This window comes from Doryrhamphus excisus, chromosome 2 (genome assembly GCF_030265055.1).
Source record: "Doryrhamphus excisus isolate RoL2022-K1 chromosome 2, RoL_Dexc_1.0, whole genome shotgun sequence".
Taxonomy (NCBI): domain Eukaryota; kingdom Metazoa; phylum Chordata; class Actinopteri; order Syngnathiformes; family Syngnathidae; genus Doryrhamphus; species Doryrhamphus excisus.
Genome location: NC_080467.1, coordinates 26,176,540 through 26,194,798, shown reverse-complemented (window position 1 = coordinate 26,194,798; position 18,259 = coordinate 26,176,540). Strand labels below are relative to the sequence as shown.

The window sequence follows — 18,259 nt, the reverse complement described above, 5'->3', positions numbered from 1 at the left end:
TAAAGAAAACCAATTAGATATTAATGCTAAATAATGCATATTTTTATTAAAATGGCTTGACCGCCCCACTATCCCCTGTGCAAATTACGTGCTTGGGTGGTGGGGTCAGGGCCACTTTCATGCTGGAACAACGCGTGCGGTCAAGCCAGCCAAGCAGATAATGCTCTGTATGTTGTTGGTATTGACACTGTGTGAATAAATTAACTCTGTCTCTCTCTCTCTCTCCACACATGAGCGTGCAAAGCGAGGACGCTAATTGACTAACCTATCGCTAAGCTTCACAGTCGTCTGTCCCGATCAATCAGTCAATGACGTCATTTATGGGGATCTCTTTATCTTTTTCCCCTCTGCCAATCCACTCTGCCGCGTTTAACGTTATCGACTGGCGCGCGGACAAAAGACAATTATCAGATCAGACTTACATGTGTGGGTGACCGACCTCACATGCACACAGACACGGAATAAATCAACGTTATTATGCATGCGGATACCCGAGTATACCCGAGTATTAAAGAGATACTAGAGGTATTCTAACTGCACTAAAGATTCTTATGGTATTCCAACAGCATTCCAAACATTTTGATTGCATTTGACATAGCCAGATGCCGCTGAAATCATCCTCCGGTTCACAATCATGTCATTCCGACAAGGAAAAAAGTTTAATTCCACCACTGGCCGCTAGTGGGGACGGCATTCCAGCTCCTATTTCTCTTGAAGCGGCACCTTACCATCAGACTTCGAGCAGCAATCGAACGGCAATCACACGGTGTTCCTAGATACATCCAAATATTCCGAATCCGTTCTAACAGTATTCTTAACTCATTCAATACCAAAGACACAATTATACGTTTTTATAAACTCCAACAAGACAGTATTCCGATAAAAAATGCTGGCTAAAATGTGACTGTCGGACCTTTTTCTATTCCCTTTAAAAGAAGAAAAAGAGCATTTACAGTGATGATTTAAGCCGTGACACCAATTATGCTCCTTTTCCGAGTGCTCTAATGGAACATCATTAGCCCCAAAGTACAAAATAGGTCAGAAAGAAAAACCACTAAGAGTTCAAATAAAAAGTAACTTGAATGTAATTGAAGTAAAAGTCTACAAGTCTTAGTCCTAATTGTCTCCTCAGTGGACTGCGTGGATCCAAAGTGTGCCGGACACGGGACTTGTCATCACGGCGAGTGCCACTGTAACCCGGGCTGGGGTGGCATCAGCTGCGAGATCCTGAAGAGCACCTGTCCAGAACAGTGCTCCAGTCACGGAACCTTCAACACAGACTCCGGAGCCTGCATCTGTGAGGAGAACTGGACCGGGGCCGACTGCTCCATAGGTCAGTTTCTTTTTAATATCTACTATGTGGTGTGCTGCTTAGATTCTTAGATAGGTTTGTAACAGCTCATGGAATCCATGACCCCTCCTGCATACAGTCATCTTTCTCCCTAATGATGGTCCCATCTGAGTTCATTTCCATGGTGATGGCTTTCCTTTTCTTTGGTGCACTGTTGTTTGGATGACATATTGGTGTGTTAAAAGTAACTAATAACCAATAATATTTAATTCCACAGTGTGGCTGAGCAGGCCAACACTTCCAACCAGCATGAGCCACACACTTAAAATCAATAATAATCAATAATAATCATAATAATCCGTGCATGCCTGGGTTTTCTCCGGGTACTCCGGTTTCCTCCCACATTCCAAAAACATGCTAGGTTAATTGGCGACTCCAAATTGTCCATAGGTATGAATGTGAGTGTGAATGGTTGTTTGTCTATATGTGCCCTGTGATTGGCTGGTCACCAGTCCAGGTTTTACCCCGCCTCTTACCCGAAGACAGCTGGGATAGGCTCCAGCACCCCCCGCGACCCTCGTGAGGATAAGTGGTAGAAAATGAATGAATGAATGAATAATAATAATAATAAATGTTTATGAATAAAATTACTCGAAGCAAAAATTGTAATATCAGAAGAAAAGTATTTTGTCAACGTGCCAAAAGACAAACATTTCCCAACAAATAAAGATTTTACTCCAATAAAGTGGTGACATTAAAACAAAAATCTTGTAGTTTTGCCAGACTGATGCTGTAATATTTTGAGCGAGACAACTGACATTTCACAAAAATAAAGTTGTAATATTATGAAAAAATATTCTCCCCAAATAAGCTAAATAATATGTAAAAATGTTATATAATAATAATATAATATAATATACAATATAATAATATATAATAATATATCATGTAATCATATATAATATAATCATACATAATAATATTATTATTGTTACACAAGATCTTTTTATGTTTTACAAAATTTACTTCATGTTAAAAACTCAGACTAAGACAAAAAAAAGTCATTTTACAAAAAAAATACTGTACAAAATACAAAAATAAGACTGTTCCTTTTATTGTTCCGGTCGCTAGCTCTCCAGTGAGTCTCATGTTTTTGGACAAAAATGATTTTTTAAACAAATTTTTGGCAGCACATTTAACCACAAAACATTGGAACAAGAAACATCGTAAAACCAAGATCGCCAAAGTATTAAATTTTTGGCACCCTTTATAAGTAGTGGTGAAAATGGTTTGTGATACATGCATGCTAGCATACATGTAATACAGATATCGTCAAATTTCGATCATAATTAGACAAATGCTCATTGACTCACAAGTCCCATCTGTGCCCCTGCAAAGACATTTTGTTCGATAGTGGTCATGTTTCTCAACCAATCTTGCTCAAATTGTGCACACACGTGCTTGTCCATAATATAATAAGTACAACTACACAAACCCATAATTTTATTGCTACTTTATATAATTAGACAAAGAAAAGCGCCCAAGATGCACATGTAGTTTACTTAAATTAATGTCCGACCTTTAACCCTAATAATTACTTTAATTTCAGATGGTATTTGTATTGAGGATAATTCAATTTATTGGCACATCTAATGTAATCTGTGGGGCCTTTCATTCCATCCGCCAGCTAATTAACTCCTAATGTCGTTAGTGTGGCGCCGTTCAGTGACACATCCTTGCAAACGTACCTCTGTGTTTCCTTTTTAAAGTCACGCAAATACGAAAATAATGGACCACAACATTAGCCTCCAGTACCACTGCAGATTAGTCATTAAAGGCATCATTTAATCATACTGTGTGTACTTTGATATACTCGTACACTTCCTTAATTACATTAAATCATTTCACTGGAAATTGTGTGAAATTGTTAGCATGTAGGCCACGCAGTCGGGAGATCGGGGAGACCTGGGTTCGATTCTCAGACTGTGTGGAGTTTGCATGTTCTCCCCGTGCATACGTGGGTTTTCTCCGGGTACTCCGGATTCCTCCCACATTCCAAACACATGCTAGGTTAGTAGCACAAGCCTTATATTGTCTTATTATGTCTGCTGTTACTTGGGGTAAAAGTCAGTATAGGGGTGTTAGTTCATGTCTGGAGGTCTCTAATAATGTAAAAAAAAAACATATTTAGAAGGACATAAATAGGTTTTTATGTTTTGACTAGGGCTGCACGGCGGACGTGTGGTTAGCGCGCAGACCTCACAGCTAGGTTCAATTCCACCCTCTTGCCATCTCTGTGTGGAGTTTGCATGTTCTCCCCGTGCATGCGTGGGTTTTCTCCGGGTACTCCGGTTTCCTCCCACATTCCAAAAACATGCTAGGTTAATTGGCGACTCCAAATTGTCCATAGGTATGAATGTGAGTGTGAATGGTTGTTTGTCTATATGTGCCCTGTGATTGGCTGGCGACCAGTCCAGGGTGTAACCCGCCTCTCGCTTGAAGACAGCTGGGATAGGCTCCAGCATACCTCCCGGGACACTCGTGAGGATAAGCGGCATGGCTGGATGTGTTTAAATCCTTTCACTGACTGAGGATTGAACCATCATGACCAGAGTCATGCCAGCCATCTTCTCCACCTCTTATCCTCCATCACTGTATTCCGTGTGCCTTAAAAAACCATCAAACATGGCTGGGATTGAAGTTAAGTTAAAACGAGGAAAATGGTTAACAAACAATAGGGGATGCTAGTTAAATTGCCATTTTCAACGGGGAAAAAAAACGTCACAGAAAGTTAAAATTACAGTAAATATGGGAACTGTTTTGAAAGGCCCTGATTGATCGCTAATGTGCTTTTATTAAGCAGAATATTTGGACGTCGGATTGGTTTGAATCAGTCGGTGGACATCCATCCATCCATTTTTTTTGCCGCTTATCCTCACGAGGGTCACAGGTACGCTGGAGCCTATCCCAGCTGTCTTTGGACAAGAGGCGGGGTCCACCCTGTACTGGCGGAATAAGAATAATAAATAATAATAATACATTTTATTTGTATAGCGCTTTTCAAAATACTCAAAGACACTTTACAGAAAAATGGAGTTGAATAAAAACAAATAAACAGTGTAAAAGATATGTTAAAATACAACATTCATTCATTTTTATATACACTATTAAAACATGAGTAAAAGCGGGGCGGGGCACAACAGTCAGGTATAAAAAGTTAGACATTAAAAACAGATTTAAAAAGGTGGGTTTTTAGTTGTTTTTCAAGAAGATGAATGAAAAGTGATAATAAAAAATTTGCGTGATTCATTCCCAGCATTCCCATTTCTGTACCTAAAAAAAAAAAACAAAGTGACCAGGAAGTGTAAGCTCTAAACCTCACATTTCACTCTACCGTCATTAATCAGACAGACTTTCAAATTTCTTTCCCTAAATGAATGTGAAAATGTGAACGTCTTTGAGCAGAATAGACGGCTAAATCAAATTATTCCTCACATCGCTTCTCCTCGCACGAGAACCCAAATTATTCATTTGTGATGTCCCGCTGATTGAAAGTCGGAATTTGCCGGCGCGGTGATGAATGTGGGCTCCACCGGCTCGTGTTTCTCACTCCGCTGACAGAGCCTTATGAATTCTTGCTGACACGCTTTATGTTTACAACCTCGATTAAATTAAGAAGAAAAAAAAAAAAAAGTGAGCCGCTTCATTATGCCGTGTGGCGCCGAAGTCAAAGTAGGTGTTCCGAAAGTTGGATGTGTGACACTTGTAGCGCCGCTTGCTGCTATAAAAGCCGACATATGTTAACAACAAAGTGTTGACACCCCACATTAATCTTGCGGGACCCAACATATGTTCTTCCTCAAGGTGTCACCGAGGTATCTTATTATAAAATATGAGACGCAGATTTATTCTGAACCTTTCTCCCAAAAAGGCCACAATATTTCACCCGTTTTATTTGTTAAACCTTTGTGTGTCCCACCTGCTCACAGCCTCTTCATTTGTCACCGACTTTGCATTCAAGGACTTGTATTTCCGCACAGGCCGAAGGGACGTGTTAGTTCAGAGGCCGGCCCCTCCCATCTGTTATGTGCTCGCTATTCTATATGTATTCAAACACTTATAGCTCCAGGATCACCATGACAACGACTGAGACTATTCTCTAGTGCGCTTCCACATATTGCAGTTTGAAATATGCACAAATAGTTTGATGTAGATTGCTTCATCCATTTTTTATAACGCTTGATTACACCTTGGACTGGTCACCAGTCCACCATTCACATCGCGTTTTCGCCGCCAACCAAGCGTGATTGGGCCCACTTAACTCCAGTCGGTTGTTGTTTAAAGATTATTTGATAAAATCACTATTTCTGAAACAGTGTCTGAAATGGTGCTTAAAAAAATGAAATTTTAATGGAATTTTGTGACGTGCAAGTTGAACAGAAGTGTAATTTCAATATTTCAATAATTCAAATAAAATTATATTTGAGCCCCAGACTTGTTTTTAGCTCTGAATGAATGTATTGATATTGTATTTGAATGCATATTTTACTCTGTTTTTACTCAACTCTATTTTTATTTATTTTTCTCTACTGTAAAGCGTCTTTGAGTACACTGAAAAGCACTATACAAATAAAATGTATTATTATTATTATATAACTAATTAATACATTCAGGGTACACCCTGGACTGGTGGCCAGCCAATCACAGGGCACATATAGACAAACAACCATTCACACTCACATTCATACCTATGGACAATTTGGAGTCGCTAATTAACCTAGCATGTTTTTGGAATGTGGGAGGAAACCCACGGGGAGAACATGCAAACTCCACACAGAGATGGCCGAAGGTGGAATTGAACGTGGTTCTCCTAGCTGCGAGACCTGCACGCTGACCACTTATCCACTTATTCCCTGGAGAACCTTAGTGACGACTCCAGTGCCTGTCTCACCAAACAATTACTGACACCTAGTAACCAATGTAGTATACTACAATGCTTCCGCTAACCACACGACCACCGTGCAGCCCAACACCATAATAATAATAATAATAATAATAATAATAATCCACAAAGTAAGAGAATTTGCAGTAAAACTGCAGAATAAAAGTGATGGACGGTCCGAAGCATGAATACTTGGGGAATCGTGTCCAGGTCCAGCATGGTACAAATGGCCTAATATGAATACGCTCCATCGTTTCTCGTAAATCAAACATGCATATTTTGGGGATGTGAGAGAAGCGGAAATACCCCTAGAAAAGCCAAACATACACAATCTTCCTTTTGACACTTCCCAAGGAACAAAAGCTAACACAACCACGTGAACAAAGACTTTCTCTCCGCCTCACTAAGAGAATCTCAGAACTGTCGATGGGGTTGTTGCATCCCAAAAGCGAGTGGGTTGGTTAACCCAGCGGAGTGTGTAGGGAATTCCAAAGCTATGCAATTAATGCTGTGGTTCTTCCGCAATTAAATAAACTTTAATTAACAAGCGTGCCACGACGATCGACCGCCCACAACCTCCAGTGCAGCTCGGGACCGCAGCGTGTTCACAGCAGACAAACACTTTGGCACTAATGAAAAATTGATTACATGGATTCTTTGGGAAGGAGGAACCCTTTTAGAATCCAATGACTCCCCTCCAGAGGTGCTGTTAATATTCGACAGTGCGAGCGCTGCTTAATCGCAACCATCTCGGGTCTCTCATGTGAAGAAAAAGTTTACCGAAAGAGAATATAGTGCAGCTGGATTAGTGTGAACAAAAGGACACGTTTTGTTGAACTCTGTAAGTTGAAGCGCAAAACTTTGCAGTTCTACATTACTTGGAACCACTTCAACTTTAAGGACACACTCCACTATTGTCACACTTTATTCTCACCAGCGCCGACGACACCTCGTTGAGAGTTAGCCTTCGCCCCGAGCGCTGATTTATCGTCTTTATTGAGATAACGCCGACTCATAACGGGCGCTTTGCTTTGCACGCACGCTGCGATGTAACATTTGTCAAAGTCCAGACGACTTGGATGCATCACACTCCTCACACCAGCCTTCCCACATGCCGCGCACAACAAAACAAAGTGCTTTGCCGTGCGGTGTGCACAAGGAAATTGCTATACATGAATCAGACATTATGACTCATACCAGTTATTTCTGTTTATTTGCTCACCTTTTGAACTCTAAAAGAAGCGAAATAGCCGATAGCATCGGCGGAAGAACAAAAGAATGGGTCAAGCCGCGGCGCGTGAACATGGCCGTTCCGTTTCAGTATGATCACACAAATAAATATCAGACATTTTTCACAAAAATGCTAATCTTTCACAGTACTGGCACATAAACTTAACATACATAATACAGTGTGTTGGAAAAAAACTGAATAAATGTGAAGAAACAATAGAGAAAGCCTATCAAAAAAAGTAGTTCCACAAGACTCACTTCTAAGTCCACTGTTATCAGATTGATACACTATACTGGATCAGTGTAGGGAAGACTCTGTGATGTAAGTGTTGTCCCACTCACTTGCAAAAAATGTTTTTTTTTTTTCATTTGTATGCATCATAACTCCGCTCTGAATTCCCGCACGGCACACATTAGAAAGACATTAAATGTTTATTTCATCATACAAACTGTGTAATCCTCGCTTGATGCCAAAGTGCACTTCAACCTGGTATGTGTGCGTCTTGTACACCACCGATGTCCAAAGTGTGGCCCGAGGACCATTTGTGGACTACATTTTTTATGGGCCTGTGACTGGTACATTATAGAAAAAGTATCTTAGAAAAACTGAAATATGTTGAAAAGTTCATAGTAAGTCTGACAGGTCACTTACACACATACACAGTACACGGTACACATGTAGCTGATGAATAAACAATACATATAGCAACTTATCAACAATCCATGTTAACTTCAGACTTAAAATAATGTACCGAAAAAACAAGACTTTGATTGGCTGTGTTTTTAAATCTTTTTTTGTGTTACTTTTGTTCATAATTTCGACAAATTTACCCAAATTCTAATGATCATTTAGGTGATTATTCACAGAGAATGCATAATTATTGCTAATCTTTATTTTTTTTTTACGGTAAATTCATATTTGGCTGCAAGTCACCATTATTTTCATAGTCGATTAATCTGGAGCTTGTTGTGTCCACTAATTGAGTAATCGATTAAGGATAAAAATTACATTTTTGACTTCATAATCATTTTTGGAAAATTCCATCCCAATTTCTCCCCTCAAAAAATCTGATTTCAGTATTTTTATGTCTTGTTGACCTGTTGAAAAGTTGATAGTAAGTCTGACATAATCTGAATAAGCAATGAATATAGCAACTTATCAACAATCCATGTTAACTTCAGACTTAAAATAATTTAACCTCAGCTCGCTTCAGTTTAACAAAGCCCACTTCAGGTTTTGCCAAGTACAAATTTAGATACAGATACACTACACAAGTAGTTTACTAAAATACTTGAGTGTCTAACGGAGACATGTAACTTACAATAGTTATCATTCACACTTATCAGAGATGGGAGAAAGACGGTGCTTTGCAAGCCTGAAATAAACCTCAAGTCTTTAATCACGAATCTCGAGTCAAGTCAAAACAAGACTTTCAGTTTTTTTGTTACTTTTGTTACTTTTTCACACTTTACCTATCAGAGATGGGAGAACGACGGTGCTTTGCAAGCCTCAAATAAACCTCAAGTCTTTAATCCCAAATCTCGAGTCAAGTCAAGTCAAAACAAGACTATAATTTTTTTGTTACTTTTGTTACTTTTTCACACTTTACCTATGAGAGATGGGAGAAAGCCGGTGCTTTGCAGGCCTCAAATAAGCCTCAAGTCTTGAATCCCGAATCTCGAGTCAAGTCAAGTCAAAACAAGACTTTCTTTTTTTTGTTACTTTTCTTACTTTTTCACACTTTACCTATCAGAGATGGGAGAAAGACGGTGCTTTGCAAGCCTCAAATAAGCCTCAAGTCTTTAATCACGAATCTCAAGTCAAAGTCAAGTCAAAACCAGCCAGGTCCAGTCAAAGTCCGAAGTCATATGTCTGACATTTTTGAGCCCTTCCAAGTAATAAGCACTGTTAAGTGTACCAAATCAAACGCCAACTTTGTAATTTGCTCGTGCAAATAAAACGATCCATGCTGACACATGCCGGTGTTAAACACTGCCACTCTCCAGCAGTCTGGCGCTCACAAATGTAAGCCATACCCTCATTGTTTGTTCTTATGCCTGATTGGACATTAATGGATGCATTCAATGAGGTGGTGTCAGTGGGAAAATGAAAATCACTGCAAATGACAAGTATTCTCAAGTCATCAGAACAAAGTCCACATCAAGTCCAGAACCATTGATGTCAAAGTCCAGGTCGAGTTGCAAGTTTTATAGACGCTATTCTCTACTGTAAAGCGTATTGTATTATTACTATTATTATTATTATTATTATGCAACTAAGTAATAAATTCAGGGTACACTCTGGACTGGTGGCCAGCCAATCACAGAGCACATATAGACAAACAACCATTCACACTCACATTCATACATACGTATGGACAATTTGGAGTCGCCAATTAACCTAGCATGTTTTTGGAATGTGGGAGGAAACCGGAGTACCCGGGGAGAAAACCCACGCATGCATGGGGAGAACACGCAAACTCCACACAGAGATGCCCGAGGGTGGAATCGAACTCGGGTCTCCTAGCTGTATATTGCCTGCGCGTTAACCACTCGGTCGCCGTGCAGCCTAAATTCACCAATATGACATAAAATACACAAAAAATGTCAACAGTCGATGTGGAGAGTCCACGTCAAGTCCAGAACCATTGATGTCAAAGTCCAGGTCGAGTTGCAAAGTCTTATAGGCGCTATTGGAAAATCGACTCCAAAGTCATCAAATTTGTGACTGGAGTCTGACTCGAGTCCAGACCTGAAGGGTTTCATTGGAAGTTGCCATTTATGTGCATGGTGTGTCTTTACAAACTACATTTTCTATGCGTCTGGCGAGCATTTTACTGTCATCTTCTCTAAGAATTCTTATATTGGAAGTGGTGGACTGACACACATGTACATGTGGAAGGCAACTGTTATTAATGTCATACTGTACATATAAAAAAAGTGGAAGGAACAGTGACATTAGACACTGGATCGGTGGTAACCTCTTTCATTTGGACTGTCTAAAAAGATTCTAAGGACAAGTCAAGTATCTCGTATTCTTCTATTATGCACAGCATGCGTTGCCGGCCTCTTAGAAAAAGGCTTTACCTTCCATTCTCTTTTATCTACTGTGTAGCCACAATGCTAGGCACAGCATGCAAGATTTTCAATGCATTCCTCCTCCTGTCTGTCTTCTTCTGTGTACTGTAGTATTCATGTCGGTGTCTGGCCAGGAGATGCATTATTTCTATGGACGTGTATTTTGTCGGTGTGTCCGTTTCATTTTGTATGCGCTTTGTGTGCAAAGATAATCCAGGATAGAAATTCCCTCAGATATTGTGCATGAATGCTTGCATACCAGAAGATTCTCACATCATTTAGAAGTCAGTGAAAATATGAGTATAATCAAAGTACTGAAAAAATAAACACATGTCCGTGTTCTTCTTTGTGCTCCAGAGGTGTGCGTGGTGGATTGCGGTCCTCATGGCTCATGCATCAGCGGCATGTGTCACTGCGAGGAAGGCTGGACGGGGCCGGAATGCGAACAGAGGGACTGTCACCCACGCTGCATCGACCACGGTGTGTGTCGCGAGGGCAAGTGCGACTGCCACCAGGGCTGGACGGGCGAGCACTGCACTATCGGTGAGCACAGCACACCTACACACACGCTCTGTGACAGCAGGGCGCAGATTGTGGAGGGAAATGGTGCCCTTATAAGGGCGACACCGGAGCGTGAATGTCAGTGTGGTCGGAGTTCATCACGCAGATGGGACTCTTTGCAGATACACACCATCATATACACATAATAGTACGTACACAATCTAGTGAGAAATTACTGCTTTTCAACAATAATATTGATATTTGATTGTGATATTAGTTTAAAGAGGACCTATTATGCTAATTTTTCCCTTTTTATTGAGTTGTGGACTTCTATAGAGCATCTACACACAATAACCAGCAAAGCTTTCCAGATCTTCCAGAATCTGCACCTATATCTTTTTGGATTTTGTGCTTCCTGTGAAAACGGTTTGTTTTAATATTCCACACATTGCCCGCCTGCGTCCACGCCCACTCCAAAGTGATTGGTCACACTCCTAAGTGCTTAAAAGGACTACCGAACCCTAGGAGTTGATAGAAGAATATAGTTGAAGAATATAGTAGTTATTTATCTTTTTAAAATACAGCCATATGTGTTGGATCCCGGATGCGATCCAGAAGTAGATACTGGACAGTTACTTGGCGGGGGTGTCAGACTAAACTCAACTGGGGGGTCGCTAAAAAGGTGCCGCATCACTACCATCACTGGGAGTGCTTCCTGCTTCACAGCATGCTTTGTGGCACTTGTTTTGTAAAAACTTAACAACATTGATGATTATTGTATAATCATAGTATTAGTACCTGGAACCGTGATTGTAGTCAGTTTCCTGTGCAGTGATCCCCTCATTCCACAGTATAACCACCTCAGTTCAGGTTCTATGTTTCAGGTTCTACATTGATGGTAGGAGTCATGCCGAACTGCTATCGCAAACAAGGGGCGATTCCCAAGTGACATCAGTACAGTTTAAACAAGTAAACAAACATGGCGGTATACAAGACAGAGGATGTTTGCAGAGATTATCGCAAAGGTTTGAGCGATGTGTTAATAGTTTTTGAGGAGGAAGAACCATCTGGAGATGTTTCTTGACGTTGGCGTTGACGTCACTTGGGAAACAGTTTGTCATGAATTTAACATTCGTATTCATAAAACAAACAGTGACGAATATTTAAGAACATATTTAAACACTTAAACTACACTTTAATGTCTACGAAGGATCCACAAAATAGGTTCTTAATAATTTGACTCAATAATGTAGTCAAGGCAACCGAGATCTAAGAAACAGCCCCCAGGAAGATATGGACCTCATTAGATTGTGCAGCTGTACCAAAGGATTTGGTCAAGGAGTGTGAAATTGCATCCACCTGCTGCATTCAAAACTGTTGGAAAGTAGGAAATATGAGCTTGGACCTCATGGCGTTTCGGGCCATTGTAAAAAACAAAAACAAAAAAAATAATCAGACAGAGACAATGCCTGTGCATCCGTAGGTGCTGCTGTTTTGGTTAGCAACATGGTTCATGTGTGAACAAACTGAGCTTTATCATTTTTGAGGGGAAAAACATCAATTCTTTTCTGCAGTCTCCAAACAGAATGTCCACTTTTTCCACTGTTTCACATGAGAAGCAACTTGTTATAGAAAAACCTTGCTTGTGAAAGCCTTTTCTAAAGCGGTCATGTGAATTCAAAAGACTTTTTCAACATTCTTTGGTTGAAAGGAAATGTTTCCCACTCCGTCTTCACTGGATCTGTCTATTTACAATGACTCACCTTGAATGGCTCATTTTTCTATCGATTGCACCTTTCCCACTCTTCAAGTCAGGTTCCCGTATTCGCGAGTCAAGGGCGGGTGCGTTGTCGTGGGGCGGGAAAAAAAAAAAAAAACGAGTCAAGGCCTCTTTAGAATATTATTTTCATTAAATGGTGGCGCTTCAGTTACCAATAATGAGGATAATGACTTGGAAGAGACCACTCCTCATTGACCTTTAACTCCGACTATCCGTACACCTTCACCCCTGCTCGAAGTCTGCCAACGCCGCCTCAGACCCCCATTTCACCAAGGGCCACTTTAAGCACTTCCACCATGTCAAAGCGTCACCTGGGAAACAAAGATCTGCCACTCCAGGCTGTCGGAGCTTAATTATGTATTTACAAGCCAGCACGGATCCTTCTCGGAGGGAGTTTGCAGGTGGAAGGAGGTCACATTCCTGATTCTTTTAATCCTTCCCGACTCCGAGCCAAACTCTAGACTGGCTGCTTCCTTCTGTGTGAAAGTCCCATCAGGAGACCAACTCCATGCTCGGATATGAATAGACAAAACGTCAACTTTTCTTGGAGCTTTTTTTTTTTATCCTTAAAGTGTCTTTTAATCACATTTCATGGCCATAGTCGGACTTCCTGGGCTGTTCTTTGGAAGCGTGAATGGAGTTCCTGTTCTATAAGGAAGGCTTAACCTATTGTCGCATTGCAGTTCGGGGCTAAAGACGAGAGGCGAGAGTGAAGTTAGGGTAACTCAGGTATTCTTCATGATGCACTCAGCATGGAGCTGCTTTGAGCCCACTGTCAATTGCTAATGCGCCTGAAGCTGACAAAGCTTGTTTTTGTTCTTGCAGTCAAGTGAAAACAAAGAGGTTTAAATATCAAGAGAAACAGCACTCTCCTTTCTTTGTGTTCGCCCGCACGGATGAAAGCAGATGGAGAATGTTAATAATGAATATTTTAGGAAGTTTCAGACAAAGTCATTTAGGCAGCAAGTCGTATGTCCTCTAATGGACGGCACTGCGATTACGACCGTAGCATCTGTGATTCTTCCTAATCACTCGCTGCTTTAATTAACAATTTGGTCCAACGTTGAACTCGCACACATGCTAAAAACCAAGTGATGACTCGCTTTTTTTACATTTGGATTATCTTTGTGTGACTTTAAATCTGCTTGTATTGCCTTGCTTAGCTCAAACTTACCATATGAACATAAATGTGTATACTTCATGGTCATACTTGTCAAACTCTCGTATTTTGCCCTTCTTTCCCATTCTTGAAATAGTTTTCCAAAGAAAAATATGTCAATGGTGACAGTAAAGGTGCCTGGACGACAGCAATTTAATAGGACAATGTTGCAGTCACCCCAGTATTTTACAAAAAATGTCCCATATTTTATATTTTTTTTATATTACAAGGGTGACATAAAAACTACACATGTCCACAAAACCTTGTCGATGGTACGGCATGGGCTAAGGAAGATTATTTCAAAAATTCCAAACCATCTGAATTACTGTCCAGCGGGAATTATTGACATCCAGAAACAGTTTTCCACTTTCTAGGCATTATTTTTGGAAAATTCTGATTAATAAAAGGATAATTTTTCATTTGCATAGTTACAATGAAATTGACCTTTAATTGGCTGTGTTTTAAATTTATATATATTTTTTTACTTTTGTTGATAATTTTGACAAATTTACCCAACTTCTAATTATTATTTCGGTGATTATTCACAGAAAATACTTTTTTTTCATATTTTTTTTACGGTAAATTCATATTTATTATATTATTTTCATGGTCGATCAATCTGAAGCTTGTTGTGTCCACTAATTGAGTTATTGGTTAAGAATAAAAATTGCATTTTCGACTTCATAATGATTTTTGGAAAATTCCATACCAATTTCTCTCCTCAAAAAAATCTGATTTCAGTATTTTTATGTCTTGCTGACCTTTTTTAATTATTTTTGTTTGTTTACTTATAATAATGGATTGATTAAAAAATGTCAAGCTTGTTTACTTATAATAATGTATTGATTAAAAAATGTAGTCACAATTTAGAATTTATCTGCATTTGTTTGAAACAAAAAATACAATTATTAAAAAAAAAAAAAAACACTTGTTCATGTAGATGTAGTGGTACAATAACTTTTCTGTGTTCTATCTTCCTTCCTATTTGTCTCTCCCCTCTGTCCTCTTGGCGTGCACGTAAAGCCCTGGATTCCAGAGTGTCAGGTAAAGAGAAAGTGACTTTGCTTGGGAATAAACTCATCATGCAGATTGTTCCGATCCACCTTTATTTTGCCTCAGACATATTAAAGTGGCGTGAGCTCGCTCGCGAGTATCACTCACTTCCTGCCACTCATGCTTACTGTCGGCTTTTGGGCTCAATCGCCACGGCGACTTTGATTTGCCAAAAAGAGATTGAAATTAGAGTGGAGCGCTGATACATGCCGCACCTGTCTCGCCGGATAAAGTAGCGATAATCTGCGGGGAGGCCATGTTTGTTGTATAGCATTTTCATTTTTTGGGCGAGAATAATTTCCACACATTAAGAGCCGGCGAGTACTCTTCATGCACTTCATGCACGCAGCCTCTTTCCACTGTGAACTGATGACAAAATGTCTTAGCTCTTTGCCACCTCAGAGATAAGTAATTCTTGTCCCTTTTCTAAATGTTTCCCTTTCCTGGGTTGTGTAATAGGAGCAGTCAAGATAGGATATAAAGGTAAATTGAACCACTACCCCCCCTCCAAGGGAGATTGTCACAAACAATCCCTCCCTGCTCTTTGTCTCTCCTAGCACGACGTTGATACACCTGTTTATGTCCGAGTCGATCATGATGTTTCCGCTGTGACCCCCCCGCTTCCCAACCCCACCACCACCTTTACCCCCCTTTTCCGATTTGTCCCGTCATTCCCTGTACGTGTTGAAGCAGCCTCACATAGACTCCACGGTCCAGGCCACCACTCCCTCCCCACTCTATCCCTGTCTTACTCGCCATGTGTGTGCCGGATCAGTGGAGCTTGCCTTGTGGAGGTTCGCGCTCTGTCCTCTGTACATGTAGACGCACACGATGCCGACACCCCCTCCTCCCCACCTTTATTGTTCTTTTTCCTTTCACATTCAGGCTTTCTTTCCCTTCACTGTTGCTGTTACTTCACATGAGCGTCCCGTTACAAAATGAAGGTACATGCATTAAAAAAAAAAAAATGCTACACAAAAAAAAAAACATGTTCCCATCGTCTTATCTGCTAATCTTTACATTGACCACAACATTTTTTACACCTGCACTGAACTAAGAGCAGTTTCTGAGATATGCTTTTCGCGTTTTTGTGCACGGACTACATGATTCAGATTACGTTAAAATTTTGCAGCGTTTTTTGAGATTTTTCCATGGGCCAAAAATCGTCTTCATCTTCAATTTTAATCTGCCGCTCAGCTAGTTTAGCGATTAGCACAAGCAGCGAATGATTAACTGGAATTCTAAAGAACAAGTCCCGACATTCCGAATGTCTATTACCGTCGTTCCTCGCCAATTCGCATTTCAAATTTTGCGGCTTTGCTGTATCACTGCTTTTCACACTAAATTAATTCATAAATGGCTGCTTTTTTGTGGTTAACTATAGCATTTTATAAGTCAAAAATATGCATATTGTACATATTCTTGGCTAAAATGAATGCAAATGCTAATATAAGGCATTCAGAAGACGCATTCAAATATGTGAAAATATTCCATTTATAAATAAGAAATCGTACTTCTCAAAAAGTCACTTATCACAGACGGGTTTGGAACCAATCCCTAACTTTTTGTCGTATTTTTGGTCGGGCATTTTAAATACCTCCGGCAGTGTCAATCCACACTTTTTTTGTTGTTGTTAATTAGATCCAAAAGTTTGGATGAAGGCCAAAATGTACGAAAACCATATTAAATAATTATATAGAGATAAATATAGAATAATTGCAATATGGAATAATGTGTCGGGTGCCTCGTCTGGGCATTGGATTTTTGTACAAGGCAAACAGACGGGTTTACGTTTGAAAATCAAGATGTTAGAATAACTGCTCCACTGCTGGTATCGGGTGTCATTACATTGTGCAGATGTACCTAATTTTGTGGATGTAGATGTAATAGGAAGTTTGGCGCATGGGAACAAGACAATTACCTTGATGCTGCCTCAGCAACACAATATCCTCCCACGCGGTGATGTGACGCAGGCGTGTTGTGCACTAATTAAGAGTAATTGAAAGACGCTCTGGATGGTCTCCATTCGATGTTCCAGCACACTCGCTCATGTGAATCGACAGAACGTTCTCACACATCCCCGTGAGTCCTGTCAGAGGTGTTCTGCACTCTATGTTCACTCGACACTTGTCTGATCACGTTGTCCCTCCTCTGCTTCCCCCCCCTCCCTGTCCACTTTCTATGCCCCCCCCTTCCTCCCTTTTTCCCGAATGCTCGGCTGCTTGACACGTACATGATGTGTTGACAGACGGCTGCCCCGGCCTGTGCAACAACAACGGGAGGTGTGTTCTGGATCAGAATGTCTGGCATTGCATCTGCCAGTCGGGATGGCGGGGGCTGGGGTGCGACGTCGCCACGGAGACGCTCTGCTCTGACGGAAAGGACAACGAAGGAGGTAGGAAGACCCGAAAAGTTAAGTTGGTCTGTCCTTGTGATGATAATCCAATGAACCATGGACTATTTGGACAAAGGTATGCTGATCGAGAAGTGCAAAACGCTTTAATAAACCATAAAACATGAACAAAACTAATTAGCATTAACAAAAGACAAAACCGTAAAGGGAATATACCAAAGCAGGCCAATAACAGTGCATGTCGATTAGCGATTGGCTCTGAACATGAGAGTGTGCATGGTATGTTGCATAAAGGCATGACAATTACAAACTGACTGAACTGTCTGGGGCTTGGATCAAACTCATAACATTTGCCTTAAAAGGTAGCAGCTGTACCATTACACCACCAGGGACTGGAACCATAATATTAAACAATGGTGACCTTCTTGGTGATGCGCATTTTTTGCACACATGCTGAGAATGCGGCCCCTTGCATAAAATGACACTGTGCGTATTTGGCATGTCGGGAGAGGCGGCTCTCTGCTCTGAACATGAGAGTGTGCATGGTATGTTGCATAAAGGCATCACAATTACAAACCGAAAAAAACTTTCTGAGGCTTGGATCAAACCCATAACAATTGCCTTAAAAGGTAGCAGCTGTACCATTACACCACCAGGGACTGGAACCATAATGTTAAACAATGGTGGCCTTCTTGGTGATGCGCATCTTTTGCACACTTGCTGAGAATGCGCCCGCTTGATTAAAATGGTACAGTGCATATTTGGCATGTTGGGAGAGGTGGCTCTCTGCTCTGAACATGAGAGTGTGCATGGTATGTTGCATAAAGGTATGACAATTACAAACCGACAAAACTGTCTGAGGCATGGATCAA

At 40.6% G+C, this 18,259-nt stretch overlaps 1 protein-coding gene and 1 long non-coding RNA gene across 6 annotated transcripts in view; one reads left to right on the top strand and one right to left on the bottom strand.

The window, feature by feature from the left end:
- Positions 1-18,259, bottom strand: part of LOC131107832 (uncharacterized) — a 188,049-nt gene that overhangs the window by 31,262 nt on the left and 138,528 nt on the right. The window lies entirely within an intron of this gene.
- The window catches only part of si:dkey-237h12.3 (teneurin-3), a 210,151-nt gene that overhangs the window by 134,366 nt on the left and 57,526 nt on the right, over positions 1-18,259 (top strand). For 3 of the 5 annotated variants that reach the window (XM_058058091.1, XM_058058067.1, XM_058058100.1), the window contains 5 exons: positions 1,133-1,333; positions 10,899-11,084; positions 15,005-15,025; positions 15,494-15,517; positions 17,283-17,429. In XM_058058091.1, coding sequence (XP_057914074.1) covers positions 1,133-1,333; positions 10,899-11,084; positions 15,005-15,025; positions 15,494-15,517; positions 17,283-17,429 — 579 coding nt within the window. The remainder of the gene's footprint in view (positions 1-1,132; positions 1,334-10,898; positions 11,085-15,004; positions 15,026-15,493; positions 15,518-17,282; positions 17,430-18,259) is intronic. The other 2 variants (XM_058058074.1, XM_058058082.1) reach the window with 2 other exon arrangements.